The sequence below is a fragment of the Rhagoletis pomonella genome, unplaced genomic scaffold, assembly GCF_013731165.1.
Source record: "Rhagoletis pomonella isolate Grant_MI unplaced genomic scaffold, Rhpom_1.0 Rhpom_scaffold_00005, whole genome shotgun sequence".
Taxonomy (NCBI): domain Eukaryota; kingdom Metazoa; phylum Arthropoda; class Insecta; order Diptera; family Tephritidae; genus Rhagoletis; species Rhagoletis pomonella.
The window spans coordinates 1,852,364-1,876,010 of NW_023458559.1; the positions used below are offsets into that span (position 1 = coordinate 1,852,364).

At 39.1% G+C, this 23,647-nt stretch overlaps 1 protein-coding gene and 1 pseudogene across 1 annotated transcript; both read right to left on the minus strand.

The window, feature by feature from the left end:
* Nucleotides 1-4,114: 4,114 nt before the first annotated feature.
* On the minus strand, nucleotides 4,115-4,822 carry LOC118739736 (annotated as a pseudogene).
* Nucleotides 4,823-19,882: 15,060 nt separating this feature from the next.
* Nucleotides 19,883-20,245, minus strand: LOC118739737. The gene has a single exon (XM_036471248.1). The coding sequence runs from the start codon at nucleotides 20,243-20,245 to the stop codon at nucleotides 19,883-19,885; it is 363 nt and encodes a 120-aa protein (XP_036327141.1).
* Nucleotides 20,246-23,647: the final 3,402 nt, after the last annotated feature.

Genomic DNA, 23,647 nt, shown 5'->3' on the forward strand with positions numbered 1-23,647 from the left:
GTGGAGAAGGACTTGGCTTCACTTGGCATTTTCAATTGGCGTCAGTTAGCACAGAAGAGAAATGACTGGCGTGCTGTTTTGGACTCGGCCAAAATCGCTTAGGCGGTTACAGCGCCAATTAAGAAGAAGAAGAAGACTACTTGACCATGTGTCTATAAATTCTGTGATATTTTTTTATTTACTGGACCATATATGCCTACAACTGTGATATTTTATTTATTTTTATTTTATTTTATTTTATTTTATTTTATTTTATTTTTTCACCCATTTCTTTATTTGCCTGCGTAGTTATTTACATACCCATGTTACTAATTTCTATAGATGTCCAGCACCTGTTATTGTGATATGGATTTGGTTGTCGAAGTATGTGTACATGAAATGTTGACTGATACAGGCACAGCATTGGAAGCCCGGCTACAGGTCGTGGATCGAAGCCACACGTTGGGCGGACCATTTACAAGGATACAGGCTGCGTTATGAACTGCTTTTACGCAGGCACCATCGGCGGCTGCGAGCCTGTAACGCAGCTTTTACTTGGTATGACTGGGTTTGTGTGAGTGTTTATCCGCCGGATGTGGAAGTCGCGATAGCATCTATGGGGCTTCCAAAGTGAAGGCCAAGGGTGCGAGACCTTGTTAACCAGGCAGTTCGATAAGGCAGTTTAAGCGTATGTGAATGTGTACGAGTGTGTGTATGTGTTAGTATAGCTACCGTTTGAGTAGGAATGTAAAACTTCGTGGATGTGTGGCTTCGGTTGAGCAACTCCCTCGGCTTGATCAGCACCAATAAAATAGCGCTGAGAAAGTTGAAGGCTTCAGTCTCATAGAAATACGGTATCAGTGTCGGGTCGAGCAGTTGCGAATTTCAAAGTATTTAGTGCAGTGGGGTTTACATAATAATAGGCTTCTTCTTGGCAATTTCGTATGACGGCATGTTCAATGCTCTTCATGTCACTCTATCCTACCAAAGTTACAACTCTAGCAGGTCGCTTGCATTTCTGTCATAATATACGCAGAAATTTAACAACATACCTTTGAGCTCCTCGCGGTTTTTCCCACTTACTAAAACGCATCGGATCAGGACTGATGACTGCTAATGGCGAAGAAGTAGGTTGCTTGACGTCCACGTGACAAATTAGATCGTGCTCGTTATTACTAGCGACGCTGAGGTCCGTTTTTGTGCTCCTCAGACTTTCTCATAAAGTTAAGCGCTGGTTATACTTACGTTGTGCTGCAGCGCACAACATGAGTACTATCACATATCGAATCTGTTTAATAAGCTTTGCATACAAGCGATTATACGACGCAGCGCACGACAGAACATGACAGCGAAGTCTGGAGAATTTTGATTTCTCGCTATGTGACATTCGCAAAGAGAGCTGCCACTCTCCTTGTACACTGACATTTGTCATTTACGCAGAGATTTGACATTTGGAAAGCGGAAAAAGAAGCGGGCAAATGTAAGTATGAAATTATTTATGAAAAATACTAAATTTTAATTGAATTGTTCTTCTTTTTTTAATTTCAGAATGATTGACGACGAGAGGCTGGTGGATTTAGTGCGGGCAAATGAAGCCATTTACAAGAAATCTTGTATTTCTTATAGATTGCCCGAGAGGAAGAGGGCGGGGTGTACAAGCATCGCACGAGAGTTGGGAGCAACAGGTTGGTAAAATTGTTTTTATGTGCAAATGCCATAATGACCCTTAAATTGGAGCCCGAAGAATAGGAAAGTAAGCTCAATCTCTATGTATCACATAACTTATTATTCTTGCATTTTTTTATGTATGTAAATTCATTTATATCTTTTTCTTTGCAGGTCACGACTCATCTTGATGCTTGTGTATATTTTATATTAGATACCTATATAAGATTAGTTTAATTCAAACATAATCCAAATATTGAAATTCAAGTGTATTAGAATGTTTGTTTTAGGTTTCAAAAGCTTTTGTATACATTTAAAATAACTATCTATTACATCATTGCATGTTAAGCTGCCTTTACACGGGTCGATTTTTTGTCGTTCATCCGAAATAGACCCGGGTAAATTGCAATTCAACTGTAAAATGTAAATATTTTGGCTAGCCGATTTTCCAGTCGACAAAAATCGACCCGTGTGAAGGCATCTTTAAATAGAAAACAATATTAAATCATTTCGTCGCTGGAATAATGAAATAGTGTAACATGAAAAGAATAGTTTTGAGAAAAACGAATTGGAAGTTTTTATAAACCATTACAAACCATACAAATACAATTTAGTTTTTCGGGAATAAATTAGTGAGCCAAAGAGATGTTTAAGAAAACTAAAGATTTATCTAATAGATTAAAGGATTGTCTATACAATGGTGCAATTATCGAATAATAGTGTATGTGGCATTTACACTGTTTCTTTATTCGAGCGACGATTTGTAACATTGTTAGCCTATAGGTTGTGTACAAAGGTCTAATAAGTATCATTTTTAAATATAGATAACAAATAATGGTATATTGACAATATTATAAATGACTTATGTTGCTTGTCAAACTTTTGTACACAACCTATAGACTAACAATTATACAAATGATTTAATATTGTTTTGTATATTACATGTGTAAGTGACTGTATGCATATTAAAAACTGGATTGTTCTTGTACGTATGTACACCCTTCGTCATAATAATAGATATACGATATTTTGACCAGTTTTTACAATTTTTATTTTGTTTATTACATGCTTTTTTATAAAAATCTAGCTCATTATAAAGAAAACACTACACATTTCAGAAAACACTACAGATTTCAAAGTTTGTAGAAAACTTTAAGAGTTCAACAAATTTCCACAACAATCCATTCATTGGGCATTTTTAGAAAAATTCTAGGCAAGTAGTTTATAGCCCATTCATTTATAGCACCTTCAGTCTTATACTTTATTATGCAAAAACTTAATGGGCTATAAACTACTTGGAATTTTTCTAAAAATTCTCAAAGCACGGATTGTTGTGAAAATTTATTGAACTCTTAAATTTTTCTACAAACTTTGAAATCTGGATTTATGTAGTGTTTTCTTTATAATGAGCTAGATTTTTATAAAAAAAAGCATTTAATAAACAAAATAAAAGTAGTCAAAAATGGGGGTGTATGATATTTATATATATATATATATTTACATATATTTTTTGTGTTCACGTGATGAGAGTACCTGCTTGGCAGATCTCATTTTTTCCATCTAAGTAATTTTGTTTTTATACAACAATTGGGTGATTCGCAAGTCATCACAACTAGTCATGTTGTCATATCATATATATCGTCGTTTAAAGTACAAAACTGCGTAACTGACATTGGCTGCCGAAAATTGGATTTGCTCACACAAGCTCTTGGCTCAATCCTTATCTATTCGTCTTGAAATATACTAGCCAGAAATGCGATAGCTTTATACAAAAGATAACCATTTTGAAATATGAGTGTTTTTACGCTCTAGAAAATAATTTATACAACTTCACATACGCGGTTTTGCATTTTGCTGATACGCGGTTTTGCATTTTGTTGATACGCGGTTTTGCAGTTTAAATGACGATATGTATATGTATATACATATGTACATACAGTTGCGGTGATGAAAGTATCAAAATTATGTTTATTTATTTATTTTTAGTCATTTTTATTTAAAATATATTTCAATCTAAAACAGAAACTATACATAAATAAAAGTTTCAAAGCTTGCACATAGTTCAAAAATATTTAATCTTGAAAATTTTAGAGTATGCAGGTTTGTAGCCCATCATAATATTTAATTTTGCTACTCTCTTATTGACCGCAGCTGTATGTTTATAAGAAAAAAAATTCTAGAGCCGTCAGCAAAAAAAATTTTTTAAATCAATTTCTTACCCACTTCAAATGTGTACATTATTATACTAAAATTGAATGGGCTATGAAACTGCATACCGTATTTTTTTAATCTTAGTAAAAAGTTTAAAATTTTGATGAAAATTTGTAAAATTCTCCTTAATTTTATAAACACAGTTTGAAACTGGTTTAAATGGATTTTTTTTGGTTTTGATTTACATATATGGGTTTGTTTATATAATAATAATAATACTAATGGGAATATTAATAATACGTATGCATGAATGAACATTTTACTGAAAAGGGGCGGAACCTTGATTCAATAAATAGTCTGCCAATTTTTCTCTTAAACGGAATGCAGCCGCGCTTGCATTACGTCGATTTGACGTTATAGAGGTCAGTGGACCACCCAGATCCTCCAGATCACGGCGCCATTCTCCATTTGTTGTCACTTGTTCTGGGTCATCTGTATCTACGAAATTTTCTGGACAGTACCATCGTTTTAGATCGTTTAGCATTACGAAGTTGTGCAAAACCAAGCACGCTAAAACAATATTTTCGCAGTTCTCCGGACTACAATCGATGACATTTCGAAGGACACGCCAGCGAGCAGTTAAAATCCCGAAGCTATTTTCAATTACCCGACGAGCTCGCGACAATCGGTAATTAAAAACTGTTTTGCTGGGAGGTAGTTGTACGCCAGGGTATGGCCGCATTAAATTTTCCTTCAGTGGGAATGCCGCGACGGCGACAAAAAAAAGTGGAAATTCTTCCGTCGATCCTCTTCATAACGGCGTTTTTGGTGGTAGTGGCAAACTATTGCTCAGCAGCGCCCGTCCAAATGCTGTTTGCTGGAAAACACCTTGAAATAAAACAAAGAAATTTAAATTGAGTAAATGCCAATTCCTTTAAAATATTTTTGTGTTACCTCCATCACTTTGTCCTCCGTAGCTTCCAATGCTAGCGGATGTAAATGTGTACTTGGCGTCGCAGGTAGCCATTAAAACTATACTATACAATTTTTTATAATTAAAGTACAGCGAGCCAGAATTCTTCGGACAAGTGATGGCTATGTGTTTCCCGTCAATCGCTCCTACACAATTTGGCATATTCCACATTCTGGAAAAGTCGTCCGCAATCTCTTTATATTGCGCCGAAAAGGGTTCGCTGAGATATACTGGAGACAAAGTGGTCCATATAATCTCGCAGGTCTCTAACACAATATTCCGAACAGTTGTTTTTCCCATCTGTGCATTGAAGCAACGATTTAGAACGACGTTCCATGTGCGAGGTACCTACAAAAAAATTGTTATTATAATGTAAAGAATATCTAGCATTCGCCTTTAACTTACATCAGTGTTATCGCAAGGCGCTCTTCTGGAGAGATTTGTTTCTTGGGTCTTTCCAGAAACGGATTTAGCAACGTTTACAATAAATCGTACACCGGGCGGTTCATCCTGGTTAAAAGAAAAATCTTGCTGTCGTGGGATTTGCATTTCAAGAAGACTTTCCTAAAGTATCCATTCAATTTCCGAACCCTATTTACTGGATGAACCGCCCAGCGCCGTACTCGCCTCGATTCTTGCCGTTTCAGTTGAAGACGGCAAATATTTAAAACTGCCAAATCGAGGAAGTCTTCTTCCATTTGTCCATCAGGCCACATGGTGTATTAATCAAGAAAACACCTGTAGGAGTATGTTTAATTTTTATTAAGTGTACTTAATTTGCCAAATTAGTTACTTACTCTTTGAACAACTTCTCCTGTCAGAAAAGCAAATTAATGAATAAATCGATATTTCCCAAACAGCTGATTTTGAAATATAATGTGCGATATGCGGAGTATGACCACTCCCCTGTTTCACATGCGCTGCTTGATTATGCCCTGCCTTGCTATGTTAGTATAACCACCGCTTTAGGCCCAATGAACCACCTAGACGCGTTATTAAAATCTGGATATGTACACCATTTGGTGGCGTCGTCTGCGACATTGTCTGAGGAAGAGACCCATCTCCAATCTTGAACGTGAGAATCATCAAGGCAAACACTCAAGCATGAGCGCTTATGTGCTTATGCCCATGGGTACATGTATATATGTTTGTTCATATATGTGTATGCATGTACACGTATGAGCGTTAGCGCCTAAGTAGCAAAAGTGACTAAAAGGTTATATTTTTCATTACAGGTCGCCAGTAATAATTATACAAAGGGACCTCGCCCCCGGGTTTGGGGCAAAGGCGTATAAGTACACGCGATTGAGCACTTCACACAAGGTGCAAAACCTTGAACCAGCGTTTATATTAAACACCTGCGAGGAATATCAGCAACACCTGGAATATCACTAACACCAGAAACATCAGCAGCTCAGCAACATCCACTAGATCAGCTGTCGCCAGTACGTATGTGTGTATGTGAGCCAGAAGTAGGTCAACGTTCGGTATATACAAGCTGGACAAGTACATAGAGAAGCACAGCTGAGCGACGTGCCTAAGTAGTTGCTCATACATGTGTACATAGTTACCTAAACGAACTGAGGAACACTCCAGGATTTCAGCGTTGGAAGCAAAGAAGACAACTGATTGGAAAGCGCTGTCATTAACGAGGGAGAACACCGGAGAAGGGCAGTAAAAAGGAACGACAACTAGAGTAGAGTAGCGAGACTCGACGTCAACGGCTTGACGCCGCCGCATAAAGCCAGTGCCGTCAGCACAAACATGCAGCGGGGGGTTGTATTTTGCATGGAAAAATTGCGATAATTTTTTTTGCTAATATTGTCATTAGGAGAAGTTAAATTACCTTTACTGGGGTTTTTCGCCCTTTCCATTTTTTTTTGGTTTTTTTGTATTTCTATTCGTTGAATCCGTTTTTTTTCAGTGGGTAATAATAAATAGGCACCGGAGTTCGCCAATCTTTGGAATCAATTTGGAATCATTTACCCGCACTTGTCTGATTTCTTTCGGATTGGATTTCATTTAATTTTTTTTGTTGTTCCGAACGCGCTCGGGTACCTTTAAATGTTCCACAATAATTTTTGTTCATATTATTATTAATATTATACGTTCATTAAGTTTATGTTTTTGCACAATATCTAATAAGTTTTTCTGCTGCTCGATACTCCTTTTGATTTTTACGCGCACATTTCGGTTGCCATTCATTCGTGTTTGGATGGCTATAGTAAATTGGACCCGCTCGATGCCCGCCAACACGAGCGAGTGACCGATCTGCCAAAGAAAATAAAAGTAATTTACTCAGTACCTCTAGGGCAGGCAGGCTCACATATATGTATGTACACTCTCTTTTCCCACATAGGTTCGCAACGGCATGCTGGTACCAACATCGCTGGAGTGACCAGGTGAGTGAAGTTATTTCAATTACTTGAGTGTAAACTATACGGGTGTATGATCCATTGAGCACTTCCTTTTGTGGGTTTTCGGTCGCACAATCAACGTAAATACATATGTATATAAGGACATTTGGATTTACGCGGACTTATGCACATAGTTAAATCCGTGCGCAACTAAGACATGGTGGAGCATAAAACCTACTTATACTCCATTTGTTTGTTTTTATTTATAAGATTAGAACGAATTCTTCAAATTTCTTTGTTTTGTTTGAATTTTATTTGAATTTCGTTTTTGCGGCTGAAGTTTCATTATAATATATATATTTTTTTAATGATTTTAAGCTCGAATGAAGATTTAGTGAATTGAACGTATTCTTATAGGGCTTAGATTCCTTCTTACTAAGTACATTTCCCTTAGCGTAAATTAAGTTAAATTTCACTATTGTATTAGGTATAAGTTCATGGTGGTGAAAAAAAACATAGATTAGAAATGAACAATACATATTTCTTTCGTTGAGAAGTAGGGAATCTAAATATGGAGAGCTCGAGCCGTTATTTTTTTTGGTGTGGGTGATACACTTGGGCTGGAGAGGGGACATGTATCCTTTCTACTTTTGGAGTTCATCCTACTAGTTTAATACGGGTATGAGTGGTATCCAAGAGCGGAATTGGTACTACTGGGAGACGTTTAGAGACGATGGTGTAGGCATCCGGTTAAGCTACCGCGTATGCAGTCAAGCACTGTATAAGCGTGAGGCTTAACGCGGGGTGACACAAGGGGTAGGGCTTAGGATGGCAACCAGGTTTGGGACAAGTATCCTGAACGTAGATGTGCCGCACTTTTCTGTTGACTTGGACGCCGGACCGAAGACATACTAACATATCACTCACATAATGACCTTGCCAAATGTATCACCACTTCACACCAAAATCACTAGAAGGAAAACCAAACAAAAAGGAAAGAAAAAAATAAATTAAATAAAGAACACTTATAAACTTATTCATATACGTACCTAATTGTGCATTAGGCTGGGTCGATTTTATATGCTCTAGCCAATTGTTATTGACCACGAAAGATTAATTTAAAACTCATCCTTAGCCCGCACAGTTGATTCAAAGTGTAGGAATTTCGAAAACGAAACTTTGGCTCGTAATATCTATGGAATGTGTTAATTGCTATAAACAGGCCGATATATCAAATTAAATGTTATTAAATTTAGTGTCTCATATTTATATATCATTTTTTAATAAGACTACAAGTTTTTAAGATATTAAGATAAAACTTACAAAAACGATAATTTTCCCATATGAATTTTGAAATTGAATTAATATAAAAAAGTGAGACGAGATTTATTTCAAACGTTTTTATGTTTTCGGATGTTTGTATAATATTGAGAGAACCATGGATTTGGTCACGTCGATTTGGTCAGTTTTCAAAATCCTGGTATATGAAGTCAAACATGTATTGTCCAAGATTAGGAATCGTTTTATAAATTAATAGTAATTTCTAGAAAATTAGTATTTATATACATTAACAAAATATAATCAGGGTAAGAAGTCCATTTATGCAGTCTTGAAAATTGGAGCGGAATGGTTTCATTAGTCACATAAGAATCACATTTTTCTCGGTTTCTAAATATGCCGTTATATGAAAGTCGGGGACGTGCATAAGTATTTAAATAAAAATATTTTAGTTATTGTCCAAGATTAGATATTAGATTAATTGCATTATGTGAAAAAGTGACTGCAGGTTAATGCAATAGTCTTTAACATATCATGAGAAATCCTTTTGAGGACTCTCCAATGGACGATATTGCTTTGCATTCAGTTTGAACAAAAAAGTCACTCCCTGGCACACTTTTCTGTAACACTTTTTTGTAACACCCTTTGAAGAAAATTATGATAATAATATTATGAAAATCGTTCACATTATAAAAAAAATTATTTAAAAATAAAAAAAATGTTGAACCAAAATTTTTGTCAACTTCCTATATTTGCAATTTTCCTATTGTATGCATAAACATATGTAAACTAATTAGTGTTTCTGGAAGTTGTGCCTGCTCAGTGTTTCCATACTCATTTGCATAAACAAAATTTTTCCACGGTGATGGAAAATAATGGCTTTTCTATTAGAGCTACCGAAATTGTTCCCAAATTTGCAAACTATAGCTAATATTAAAAAAAGATTAGAATATTTGGAACCAGCGACCTAAATACACCCCAGAAATATGAATTCTGTTCTTTACATCTTTTGACTGAAGACCAGTGTAATTATCAACAAAACAATTACAATTTGGTTGAAAACCAAATAACTTTGAGATTAACGATAAGCTGAATAGCTGCGACAAATGATATTTGACTTTATCTTTTGCGTTAACGAATTCATTATCTAATAATATGCACCAAACCTTTTTGCTGAACCCAGACTTTTCAACAGGAATTGGTCTTATTCGACCAGTATGCTGTGTGTCACTTGGCGGTCGATGCGTGGGCTCTTACAATTTAAATAAAATACTGATATTTTGCAGGCTTGTTGTTGACTTCATGATACAATATATTTGCACTATTCCCAAGGGATTTGATAAAAATTAGATTTTCGACCCGCCCTATTGTGCATACATATCTGTATACAAAAAACAAAAATCAAAATCAATAAAACATTTTGGAATTTACCTAACAGAAGAAATCACCCTTTTGAATTTCCTTAATATTAGTTTTTTTTCCTTAGATTGTTTATATACACAAGTGCGTATCTATACCTAGATATATACAACTCCTTACATTTTTATAATAACAAATGTATTGGCTTACTAGTGAATTACCCTACTTCTAGCCTCTTAAATGCATACGTATTCTTTTTAGAGTTACTGAATTTTTGATTTTCCTCTGGAACTTTCTTTAAACGATCCTGTTTAAGTTGGATTATTGGATTTGTTTCGAGTTTTACGAGATTTCGTTTTCTTTTGCCTTAGAAGTTACCTTCAAGGAAAATTTGTGAACTCTTTGAATTTTTTTTTTAACCTCTTTTTAAACTTTTGGATTTTCATAATCCTCCACTTGAATAATTAAATTTTTTGTTTTGTGAATATTTGCTTAGTTTCTAAGCTTGATTTTCTTTTAAAGTTTTTTTTTGAGCTTTGAAGTGCGATACGAGATACTTTTCATTGTTAGACCGTGTGTTACAAATCGTCGTCGAATCGGCTCTAATTTGGATCTGAGTGCGTAGTTGTGAGTGAATGGGAGAACGTGAGGGCCAGGACAGAGTTGTCACAGGAGGATTAGGTCTGCTAGGGTCGAACCGCAGGGTTACACGTGGCGCTGCAAGAGCGTGAGAAAATCAAGTGGTCGGGTCATTGTTTACCCAAATAGATACTGGTATGCCTTATCCGGTGGATTTCGTTTCAACAGACCTTTTTAACAGGTGCTTAGCCCGTATTTTTAGTACCCTGGAAAGAGAAGCTACACGCCAGCCAAGTGAATCGAACGAGCATGAGCTAAAGTCCAACGGAACCGACTATATTGATAGTTTTTCTAGGAAATTATACCAGCTATTCGAGATGTCTGAACCTGACCTGCAAGGTGCTGCTGGAAGCGATGGGCCAGGTCCGAGTGCGCAGTCAAGAGACTGATGCTGAACGTCCGAATGCTCCAGGGAGTGAACCGAGCTCAACTGCGACCAGTGTCGAGCAACTGAGCCGCATGATGGCGATGATGGCGCAACAACACGACATGATGGCGCAGTGTATGAACGAGGTTCGGAAAAGTGGAAGAAAGTCGATTTAGATAAGTGGCACATAAAATTCGACGGTACGGGGAAAGGGATTGCGGTTGAGAGTTTCCTTTTCAGAATCGAGAAGATGAGAGCGCAGCACGAGATCTCTTATTATCAGCTCTTCACTGACTTCCATTGTCTCGTAACGGGCTCCGCGTTGAATTGGTATTGGCAAGTGCTCGAAGATCACGCCGATGATCCGGATTTCGGATTCTTCGAGCTAAAAGATGAGCTGCTCGCCCACTTTAAAACCGCGGAGTCCGATTACGAGATAATCAGACAGATCATGGAACGGAAGCAGCTACTGCAAGAAGGTTTTGACGAGTTTTACGGAGAAGTCCAAGATCTCACGTTTCACCTGCGAAAGAAAATTCCTGAAAAAGAATCTCTCACGTTCGCGTCACAGATGAATACTCTGGCCGACTTGAAGACTGAATTCAGGCGCGCAGAAAAGGTCATGAAGGAAAACCGAAACAGAAATAAGGCAATTAACGAATTGGCTTATCCAGAATTGGCACTGTTGGATGAACACATAGGAACAAAATCTCTGGAGGCGTTTAATAATCCCTTGAAGAACCGTGCACCGTGTGAACGTAATTCTAGCACCAACGTTGAATCAAACGGCCCCAAAGTAGCGCACCAGTTTCCCAGCCGGTGAAAAGCACCCAATCCACTATCAAGTCGTTTTGTCCGCCCCCATTTCATCTTATGTTGGGTTTTGCTTGTGATATGCCTGTAGCGAGAATCGTTGTAAGTCATCACACACGTCGGACACGTCGTTTTGTGTGTACAAGCCGGAAAAGGGAAACGGGATGCTGGCGGAGATTGCCGGGAACTCCAGCCAGGGGAAGGAGCACCCGGAAATCAACTAGCATACCAACTGCTAAAAAGAAAAGACAGTAAAGTTGTTAGGCAGAAAGATGCTGAGAGTAAGAATTGTGACAGAAGGAGTCTACACCAACGTAAATTGGACTATGAGGCGGCACTCAAACGAATATTTTGTGAGAGCATTGCAATGAAAGCTAAGAGTAGGAATTTTACGAAAATTGAGAAGATGAGAGAAAATAACAAGTTATAAAAGAGAATCCATAGCAAGATAGTGTCAACTATAGTGACGGTTAAAGGTGATAACAGATTCTTTGCTCAAACCAAGATAGGATGCAGGGAGGTGTTAGCGCTCCTAGATTCTGGCGCGGGGGCGAGTTGTTTGGGCAAAGACCGCATGGGAACCGCAAATGGCGGGGAAGTGTCAGTTACAGGAGTAATAACTCTCCTAGTGCTATGGGGTGGCCTGACGCCAGACCTTGAGTTTCTAATAGTCCCTGGTTTGCAACAAGATGTATATTTGGGGATAGACTTCTGGAAGGCTTTCGACATGGCTGTTGTGAATAAAGGAACACTCAAACGTCCAGAACTAGCTGCCGTTTCAGAGCTCGTACCCGTCGAGGGGACCTGTAGTTTGACGCCGTGCATCACTCTTTGACGCACGAGGAAAGTGTAGCGTAAGAGGGAAGTAGAAAAAAGTAAATTCTGCTATAAGAAGGTTCGTTACCTTGGTTATGTTGTGGGTGATGGTTGCATCCTAACTGATGCGAACAATGTTGCAGCTGTTAGGGACTTCCCTGAGCCTAAGACGCCTACACAGCTCCGCCGGTAGGTATGTCAGGCTGGTACCGTCGTTTTATTCCAGACTACGCGACCATCGCAGCTCCGCTGCACGACTGTCTCACCAAGGATAAGATTAAGAAATTCATCATGACTGACGAAGCAAAGAGATAATTCGACCGGCTGAAGGAAAGCCTCATTTCGGCTCCCGTACTGACGCAACCTGACTTTAATAGACGGTTCTACATACAGTGTGACGCATCAAAAGATGGAGTGGGTGGGGTGTTATTTCAGCTGGACGACCAAGACAATGAACGGCCCATAGCATATGTTTCGGCAAAGCTTAATAAAGCGCAAAAGAATTATGGCATCACCGAACTGGAGTGTTATGCAGCCGTGATAAGCGTAAAAAGGTTCAGGCCGTAAGTAGAAGGTATGCCATTCACGATCATAACTGACCGTGCCAGCCTAAAATGGCTGATGAATCAAAGGGACCTTTCTGGTAGGCTGGCCAGATGGAGCCTGAAACTCCAAGCCTACGATTTTGACATCCAGCACCGAAAGGGGGCACAAAATATTGTTCCAGATATGCCATCACGGATGCATATGGAGGAAATTGTGATAAATGAGAGGGTGATGAACATTTGCCTAGAATCACCATACTTCGACTCGGATAAGTACAACGAACTAAGGAAGACCGTGAACGAGAACAAGGACAAGCTGGCTGACATGTGTTTCGGACGGGTATATGTACAAACGGACGCAATTTAACAGGGGGGTTGATCTTCAAGAGGACCAGACCTGGAAACTTCGGGTACCGTCGGAGTTACGACAGGGGTTAGTGGAGGCCACCCACAGCTCACCTTCAGCCGGCCATGCTGGAATCCACAAGACGCTTGTACAGGTACGAGAAAAGTACTACTGGTCGGGTATGGTGAGAGATGTGCAAGTACACTTCAATGCCTGTGAAGTTTGTAATGGGAATAAAACGAAGAACGCATTCCATAAACCATTGATGGGGAATCAGCACGTAACAGAACGACCTTTCCAACGCTTGTATATCGACTTTATAGGTCCTTACCCACGTACTTGTGATGGTAATGTTTTTTGTTTTTGTCTGTCTTGACCATTTTTCTAAGTTTATATTTTTGAAATCTATGAGAAGAGCCACTTCAGCCGAGGTTATAAAGTTCCTAGAAAAAGAAGTCTTTATTATATTTGGCATACCGGAATTTATCCATTCTGACAATGGCAAACAATTTGCCTCGGAAATATTTTCCAGCTTTCTGGATAAATATGGCACGAGACATATTAAAACAGCATTTTATTCGCGGCAAGGTAACGCTGCAGAGCGGATCAATAGGTCCGTGTTGCAGATGGTGCCGTCATATATAAAAGACAACTAGAAAAGTTGGGATAAACACATCAGTGATGCTGCGTTTGCACTTAGTAGCGTAGTCCGTTCCGCGATCAACTGTTTCCCGTATTTTTCGACTTTCGGTATGCCGATTACACAACATGGTGCATCATACGAGATATACCGAAAGCTCGGCACGATAAAGGACGCGGATTTTCAGGTTGACTCCAATGTAGACCGGTTACAGCTTTTACGAGACAAAGTAATCAAAGAACTGAAGTTGGCGCACAAAAAGAGTGCAAAAGCATATAATACATATTTCTTTCGTTGAGAAGTAGGGAATCTAAATATGGAGTGCTAGAACCGTTATTTTTTTTTTGGTGTGGGTGATACACTTGGGCTGGAGAGAGGACATGTAGGTGTAGACTTGACCGGACCGGTAGCGGACAAATGGACCAATGAACAGACGGACCTATGTCAGGATTAGGGGGTGTTGCTAAACGGTGGGAGTCGCAGCAACATCCATGGCTTCGTGTAGGACTCACGAAGAAGGGGAGGGACGACTCCACCTTTCGATATTGTATTTCCTCTCTTCCTTTCCAACCCTACTTTTTCTCTGCACTTAGCATAACTAGGCATGACTAGAAACTTTTTTTGTTGATGTGGGTGTAGGTAAGGTGGGTAACGACCCACCCATCCGACGAGCTAGCTAGGGCCCGCCACCATGCCTATGCCCCACCTCGCCCTCGCCGAACAATGTAACAGATTTCCTGACTGTTAATAACGCGACTTGTCGAGTTGTAAGCTAACAATTTTTGTTGTTTGCAGTAACGATTTTGCGATTCACTAACTGTGCTGCCGCTAATGGGCATAACTCCGTTGCATATGCCAAGGCGCTCATGTGAGCACAAAGCTCACAAGTATTTTGTATGGAAGAAAATGCGCAACACACTTCACAAAAAAAATTCAAAAAATCAACGGTAACTTTTAGCGACTTAAAACTTGCACTTTGTCAGACTAAAATTAAATTGGCTACAAAACTGCATACCCGAAAATCTTATAAATATTCTGAATAAAAGGCTCGAAATCTTGGTGAAAATTTGTTCAAGTTTGATTGATTTTTATGAATTTTGTGCAAGCTTTAAAACTTATATTTATGTGGTTTCTGTTGTTATATAGTAGATGGAACTATTAGAAATAAAATTATTTAAAATAAATAAATACACATAAGTAGCAAACAACATAATTTTGAATTCTGCTGTCATATTTTACTCGAAGCTGTAAATAAAAAGTTTACAAAAATCATTTAACATGAAAAAGTTTGTTAACATATTTATTTTCAAGACTGATTTTATTATGCTGGTGTCATGATGATTAATAAAGATATATTTAAATATGCACATACATATATGATATTTATATTTTTAATAAACGATGTAGAAGTATTAAATTGAAAACTTTAATTATTCAATTCCTTTAAATTCAATATAGACTTATCACCTTTTAACTTCAAGTTTTCTACATTTGTTTTACGCCCTATTGGAAAAGTATAACCGCAACACATATTGACAAGTTTTACAAACTATTTTTTTTGTTATTTAATTTATATTACTTGTTTTTAATAGTGTATTCTGCAATATTTAAACAAAATTCAATAAACTTTCGTAAAACTTCCAGTTTTTAATGAGCATAATAAAAAATTATGTATGCGGTTTTGTAGCCCATTTAGTTTTAGTACAATAAAGTGCAAGTTTGAAGTTGCTGAAAAATCCTTTCATTTTTGATATTTTTTTTTTGCTAGCGGTGCTGTGCATTTATTTTCTTACGAAAAAATTGTAGAACGTACCTTTTAGGTTTCATTAACAACACCAATATAGACGTGGTCAAATTAGCGGCCTTTGTTATCGTTAACGACAACAGCTGATTTCGCGCTAACGAATGTTGTTAGGGAAACGTTTGCTGAATAGCTAAATTGTTAAAATTGTCGTTTAGCTGACTTAACAATAACAAGGGTTGTTAAAATCGCGTAGTGATTCGCACCACAGGTATAGTATAGTTATGTACCGCACTTCCAATACCGCGTCTATTTGAGTGTCCCGTTACTCGTTGGTGTGAACCTTTATTTGCATTGCCACACCCATACACAGACCAAACAATTTTGCATCGGGCTGCAACGCGTTCATCACCTTCCCTTTGTCTGGTTTCTGAGGGAATAATAAGCGGCCAAGCTTATTATTATTCCAAGCTAATAAGAATCCGTGCTCGTTCCGTAGTATATGGAGCAATTGGTAGATCTTTTAGATGTCCTCGAGCAGATATGGTAGCTAAGTCTAATGATGGTACAGGAAGCTTAAGTGCAGTTATGATATGCACATTTTTAATATACAATTTCTTTGCGTTAGGTAGCTGTGCGGAAATGTACAGGGCAACAGATTGAGAATTCGTTTCATTTTGTTTAATATCATCTGTCCATTGTAAACACAGTTCCTCCCTTGGACCGGCAATACCTAGCTCTTTAGCTAAGTCTTGCTCCATAAGTGTACAAGCCTAACCTTCATCAATAAAAGCCCATGTGTTGACAGACTTACCATATGCATGCAGCGTTACACCTGCGGCGATTATGATAAATCAAACACAAGTATTTGTATGACTAAAAATTAAATTTAAACTTTATTTAAATGAATAATAATTGTAGCGCACGATGTTTCTGTGTCAAGAGAAAAAACGAGAGAGAGAATAAGAAATCTCTGCTGTCAGAAGCCAGGGTTATGTGCTACTCCGTACTTAGTAGATACAGCGTTGCATTTTCCTTGCACTGCATGGGGTACGGACTTAGTTCTGAGTGCCACATTACTCCCCCTCCTGTTGAAAACGAAAGCGAATTTTACGGCCTGAACGCGTGTGGTATTCCGGCTGCTTGGTATGCGATGGAGTGCTTTCTTGGTCTTCGTTAACGACGTACGCAGCCTCTAAATGGTCGATACTAACGTTCACCTGCTTCCCGCGAATGTCGACTTTGTAATATTTTTCACATCGTTTTAGAACGGGATATGGCCCTTCGTAAGGGGCCTGGAGTGGTCGGCGTACGCTGTCTGTTCTAACGAACACGTAGGGCGTCGTTGCCAATCGAGTCTCGATAAAAGTGGATGGCTTCGAGTGGTTGGTGAGTCGGCGTTAGCTTACGCATTCTTGCTCGCAGGTCATTTACAAAATCGGCTTCTGCGAGAGTAGCGTTGGCGTTAGACATGTGGTGGAGAAATTCACCGGGCAATCGAAGTGTCCCACCGTAGACTAGTTCTGCTGGCGTTGACTTTATATCTTCTTTGTAAGACTAGCGGTAGCCCAGAAGAATTAATGGCAATACTTCGACCCATTTTCTGTTTGGTAACACTTAATCGCAGCTTTCTGCGTTCCGTGGCAGCGCTCTATAATACCGTTTTCGGCGGGGTGGTACGCCGTTGTTTTGAGGTGCTGAATACCCAGAAGTCGGTTGAGATCACGACAAAGCGACGATTCGAATTGGCGCCCTTGATCGGTGGTGACTCTCAATGGTATGCCAAGTCTGCATATCTAATTCGAGTAAAAAGCGTAGGCGACTGGCTCTGCGGTAACATTTTCGAGAGGGTATGCTTCTACCCATCGCGTGTAACGGTCAATGCAAATGAGGCAGTACCGATAACTTTGACATGGCGGCAAGGAGCCTAATATGTCCATGTTGACGTGCTCGAACCGCTTATCCGACAGCTGGTATGTAGATATCGGCGATTTGTTGTGGCGTTGAATTTTAGCTTTTTGGCAGGACAGACACCTGTTGATCCACCCACGACAGTCTTTTTTCATATTTGGCCACACAAATTTTTCTGCTACCAGCTTTATGGTTTGGGCCGCGCCACTGTGACAGATGTTGTGGATTGATTCAAATCCGATTTTACGAAAAGTCTCTGTGAGGTACGGACGTGCGTTACCAGTACTTACGTCACAATATATTTTAGCCTCCGTACCTGGCCCGACGAACGCTTTTAAATCTAAGCTGCAATTATTGCTGTTTACCCGCTGAAGCTCGTCGTCTGTAATGTGACTTTCAGCCAAACTCGCGTAGTTAATTGTTTGCGGAACGTGAATCGCTTCGACGCGCGACAGTGCGTCTGCTATGACATTGTCCTTGCCGGGAAGGTAGCGGATGTCGGTAGTGAATTGGCTAAAAAAATTAAGATGCCTTATTTGCCTAGGCGAAGCTTTCTCCATTTTTTGGTGAAAAACGAATTGGAGCCGCTTATGGTCCGTGTATATGGAAAATTTTTGTCCCTCGACCATATGTTGGAAGTACTTTACCGCTTTATAAGCACCTAAAAGCTGGCGGTCGTACGTGCTGTAGCGCTGTTGGGCGGCATTGAGTCGTTCCGAGTAGAAACTGAGAGGTTGCCATTGGTTGCCGTCAAGTTGCTGTAGCACGGCCCCGAGTGCCGTTCCGGAAGCATCGACCGTGAGTGCTGAGGGTGCGCCAGGCTTAGGAAATACCAAAAGGGTGGCTGCGGCTAGCTCTGCTTTGCAACGCTGAAAAGCTTCGTTGGCTTTCGCATTCCATTCTATTTTTGAGGTGTCGCGTTTTTTATTCCCTTTAATGAGGCTAGTCAAAACCCTTTGGCTCTCCGCTGCCTTTGGTAGTAACCGACGGAAAAAATTCAACATACCCAAAAAACGTCAAAGGTCGCACACTCGTTCTGGTGCTTTCATTTCTTTAATGACCTTCAGGTTTATTACGATGCCAAATTCGCGCAATTTTGGAAAACCGTGCGCAAGTGTCTATACTCGTCCGTATCTCTCGAGGAAACCAAAATATCGTCAAGATAAGGCCACGCAAAATCGAAATCGCGCAGAATGTGGTCCATAAAACGTTGAAACGTTTGGCCGGCGTTAAACGAACTCGAACATTCCGAATAGAGTCGTCATAGCGGTTTTCGGTACATCAGCGGTTTCCACTGGAAGTTGATGATATGCACGGCGCAAGTCGATCGTGGAAAAAATTTTGCAACCGTGCAGTGCGTGTGTAAAACCGTGGAGATGGGGGATCGGATAGCCGTCGGATTCGGTTACGCTGTTTAACCGCCTGAAATCCCCACAGGGTCTCCACTCGCTGTTTTTTTTCCACACCATGTGAAGAGGGGACGCCCACGGACTTCGTGAGGCGACTGAATTTCAGCTTTTGCGGCTTTCAGTTTGTCTGGCGCCAAGCGCCTCGGCTTCGAAAAAACGGGAGGACCCTTCGTGATGATGTGATGCGTGACACCATAGGCGACATTTCTCCGACCCTGGTTTTACTGTGTTATGTCTTTAAATTCCCCGAGAAAATCCTGAAAAGGCATATCACGATTAATAAATGACCATTTACCTACGTCACCGTTGACTTTTTTGATAGCGCAGCATTGCGAAGCATTTGTCAAACTATCCACCAGCTTGCGTTGATGCAGGTCGACGAGAACCTTGAAGTGCGCCAGGAAATCGGCCCCTAGGATAGGTTGCGAAACGTCCGCAACAATAAAGTTCCACTGGGATTTTCGGCGAAGACCGATGTTGAGGCAGAGGGATTTCACGCCGTACGTTTTTATAGTTGACTTGGTGGCAGCGTATAGCTGTAAATCTGCATCTGGCTGTCGTCGACGCTTTCGGCACTTTGTAGCTTTTTCTACGAATCTCCTGTGGTACCAGCAAATGTCCGCGCCACTGCTTGGTGTGCGCGCGCGTCTTCGCGAATCGGATCGTCGCCTCTCTCTACCTCGTTGCTCTAACTTTGATTTTAACTCTGCAACCTCTTTCGTCAAAGCACATATTTGTTGCGCCAGAGAAGTTTGATCGACTTTGTCTAAAGGCTCGGTGCTAATCGATATGATAGAGCGAATATTTTGCGGCAATCTGTTAAACCAAATAGATTTGAGCATACCGTCGTTCATTTCGCTACCAGCCAGGTGGCGCATTTCGCGCAGCAGGTGTTATGGACGCATGTCTCCAAGCTCTAAATCCGGCAGTAGTTTTTTGATTCTTTTTTGCTCGGAATCGGCAAACTGCTCTAACAAGCGCATCTTTAGGGTTCTATACAAGTACACAACTGGCGGATTAAGTATAATGTCGCTAATTTGTGCGAGGACGCTGCTTTCGATGGCGGCTACTACGGTGTGGTACTTAGACCTGTCGCTCGAAATGCCAGCGGCAATAAATTGCGACTCCACCTGCGCAATATACAGCTCAGGTTTTGCATGCCAAAATGGTGGAATTTTCACGGTCACCTTTGCGATTTCGGTAACGCCTTCGCTTGGACGTGGATCTTCAATAGGTTGCTGCACAGCGGCTTGCATGGCGGAATGCTTCTTCGTTAGGCATTGTGCTTTAAGAGTCGTCGGGGTCACCAAATTGTGGCGATTATGATAAATCAAACAGAAGTATTTTTATGACTAAAAATTAAATTTAAACTCTATTTTTATTTATTATATTTTAAGAGAAAAACGAGAGGGAGAAGAAATACATGCTGTCAGAAGCCAGGGTTATGTGTTACTCCGTACTTAGTAGATACAGCGTTGCATTTTCCTTGCACTGCATGGGGTACGGACTTAGTTCTGAGTGCGAAATACAGCACTCCTCTTTTCTTTCGAATGGAACAGATTAAGATTTTGTACGGCCCCAACATGAGTTTCTTTTTTTGTAAACGTAACAGAGCGTTTGTAATGTGATAAATGTAAAAGTGGATTATGTGCTCGCTCACAACCATCCACACCACATTGCTGCTTAGAGCTACAACGGCGAATCAAGTGTTTGGCTGACTTCCAAAACGTCAATTGCATTGCATACGTACAAAGTTTAATGTTCCATAACGCCGAACTACAAACTGTTGACGATGTATACTTTTCCAACACGCATCCGAAAATTTATCGAAACGCATCGCTAGCGTAATCAACGCATCAGAAACAAAGTTGATGCTTCGTTTGTTTTTGGTTACCATTGGTATTTTAAAAATGGAAAATTCAGAAAAATTGTTCATTGCTATATTGAGTATGTAAAATATTCAATGTATATGGTTGCAATGTGTCGTAACTCTGCATATACGAGGAACAGTTTGAATAACGCAGTATAGCAGTTTCCTAACATTGTATTGATACGTTTTGGAAGTCAGCCTTTCTTGAAACAGCGTATGCACAATTTTGCATCTCTAACAAATTTCCAACGCATGACTTTGTTCAATGCACGAAATTGTTCACATACTGTCAAGCAATGCCCTTTTGAACATTTCGGGCAAATATATTTTGCTCGCTCGTTGGCAGCGACGACGTGTACGATTATTCTCGTATGTTGCTTTTTTCGGTCGCTCTTCTTCTCTCGCTTATGTTGGACAGTGTTGCCGTTTTAGCGCTTTGGTGGCTAGATTTAGCTAGCACATAGTTTTTTGACCACACAAATTTAAAATTACCCCTAGCCCTTTTTTAGCCCTTTGGAGAATTTATTCATACTTGGCATGAAAAAGTTGTATATGCTTAATTTGATCTAATTTTTTTCATTTATGTAAGAAAAGAATTTTTAAACTAAAAAGGCTGATATATATACATATATGTATTGTATGTTCCTTACGTTTTTATACATACATATTGTAAAAGTGTTAGGGCTGTTAACTTATCTATTAACGATTTAACTATAGCTTAAAATAGATAAGTTTACGGCCCTTAATATGCTTAATTTGTTAAATGGCCCATCAAGTCGATTGACCGTGTATGTTCTTGGGGTGTGATTGTACCAACTGCTGGTGCGACTTCAAAAACTATTTGAAAATTTTATGATTGTACCGGCATGGTGTCGTAAATGGTGAAATTAGCTCAATTTTCTAAGTAAAAAGTATTTTGGCGGAAATTTCTTGCACTATATGAGTCAAAGCCGTGTTTGTGGAAGATTAAGTTTACGATATTGCAGTTGTGAGTTAAAAAAAAAAGTTTAATAAAATGGTAGAAAAGTTATGAAATTTCGGCTCTAATCATTTCGATCTTTCCTCGACCTCATTTGTAAAGAAATAAATATTGCACCAGCATGCTGGTAAGTTATGCTTCGAGGTACAATCACATGATGTAGCCAGCAAGCTGGTGACGTATATTTCCCCTTTTATACAAAAAGGTTTTCGGTTGGATAAAATATTAGCTTTTTTCTAGAGTTTATTGTTTTTCTATACCATTACTTATTGATAATGTTTGCGGGTATATGTAATTAAAAAATTTTAGTTACCATTTTAGCCACAACGACTTTTTAGCTCTTTCTTAGCCATTTTTTTTTTAAAGGAATTTGACTACCACTAGAAATTATTCGGGGCAACACTGATGTTGGATGGTGTAGCTGCATAACTCAGTGGCTTGATTTGTCTCGCACAAGTAGCTAAATTGAAAAGCCACTCATCAAAAACGGTTATGTCAACACGAGGACGAGTTAGTCTATAGCGGCCACAATCTAGTCTTAAATCACTGGGTAATTTCGTCAGCAGCTCGTTTAGGAGCATGGGATCATTTAAATAATCTCCGAGATCAATTGCCTGCATCGTTTTATTTATTTATTTATTTATTCATTTACAGTCTACAAAGTCAAATGCTTCTTACAGACTAGTTAATTAAAAATAGAAAATATTTGGAGCTTAAATCTATTCAAGCTTGCACTAAAATCGATATCTTTATTATATCTGTTATATAGCCGAATTGATCTACTGATTGGCTCGTAGAATGCATAACTAGTTCTATGAACTGAGTCCACAAGTAACCTATTTCGCCTCAAATCCCGCGGAAGAATATAAAAATTGAATATACTGGCTAATAATGGACAATTAATGTGCTCATTCATGACATTATGTGCAAAAATAAGGGACGAACAAATTCTCTTATTTTAGTGAACACTTTTTGAACCTTTTCGATTTTTGCTGAATGAGTATCGGAGTACGGATTCCAAATGAATGAGCAGTATTCAAGTCTACTTCTTACCAACGAAACATAGAGTGACTTCAAATTCAAAGGATCTTTAAAGTCATCAGAGTGGAAAATGATTTGGCAATAATAAAGTCAACGTGCTTAGTGAAGGAAAGTTTCGAGTCAAAGTAAACACCTAAATCCTTCATCTGAAAGGTGCGGAATAAATCACAGTCATTCAATTTGTAACTAAATTTAATGGTGTTACTAATTCTTGAATATGTTACAATAAAACATTAATTCCCGTTTAAAAACAAGCTATTCATGGTGCACCATTCTGCAAAACAATTTAGATCACGTTGAAGTTTAGCACAGTCCGACAAGTCTCGAACTCTAAGAAATAATTTTACATCATCAGCGAGCATTAAACACTTAGCGAATTTAAATTGATACGGAAAGTAATTTATGAATATATGAAACAAGAGAGGTCCACAATGAGTCCCTTGTGGGATTCCTGACCAGGCATTAACAAGCAAACTTGATTTCGTTGAACCAATTGTAACAAGCTTCCTTCCACGTAAAAAGCTGAGCACAACACCGGCGAACGGCAAATTTTTCGTCGCGAATGTTCGCCGAGATAATTAAAACACACTGATTTATATGAGAACGCGCACAACCAAAGCAAACGACGCAAGAAAATATTTTTATTTTGTACGTATAATTTAAAGATAATGCATTCCACAATTATTTTAAATTTCCAATGTTATTTAAAATTTGTTTTGGAAGATTTTAAGCCCCGAGAGCGAAGGCAGAGCCGATGTTCGCATTATT

Bases quoted from the DNA above. Each gene is read 5' to 3' on its own strand.
- LOC118739737 (XM_036471248.1), bottom strand. From the start codon at position 20,245: ATGCAAGCCGCTGTGCAGCAACCTATTGAAGATCCACGTCCAAGCGAA.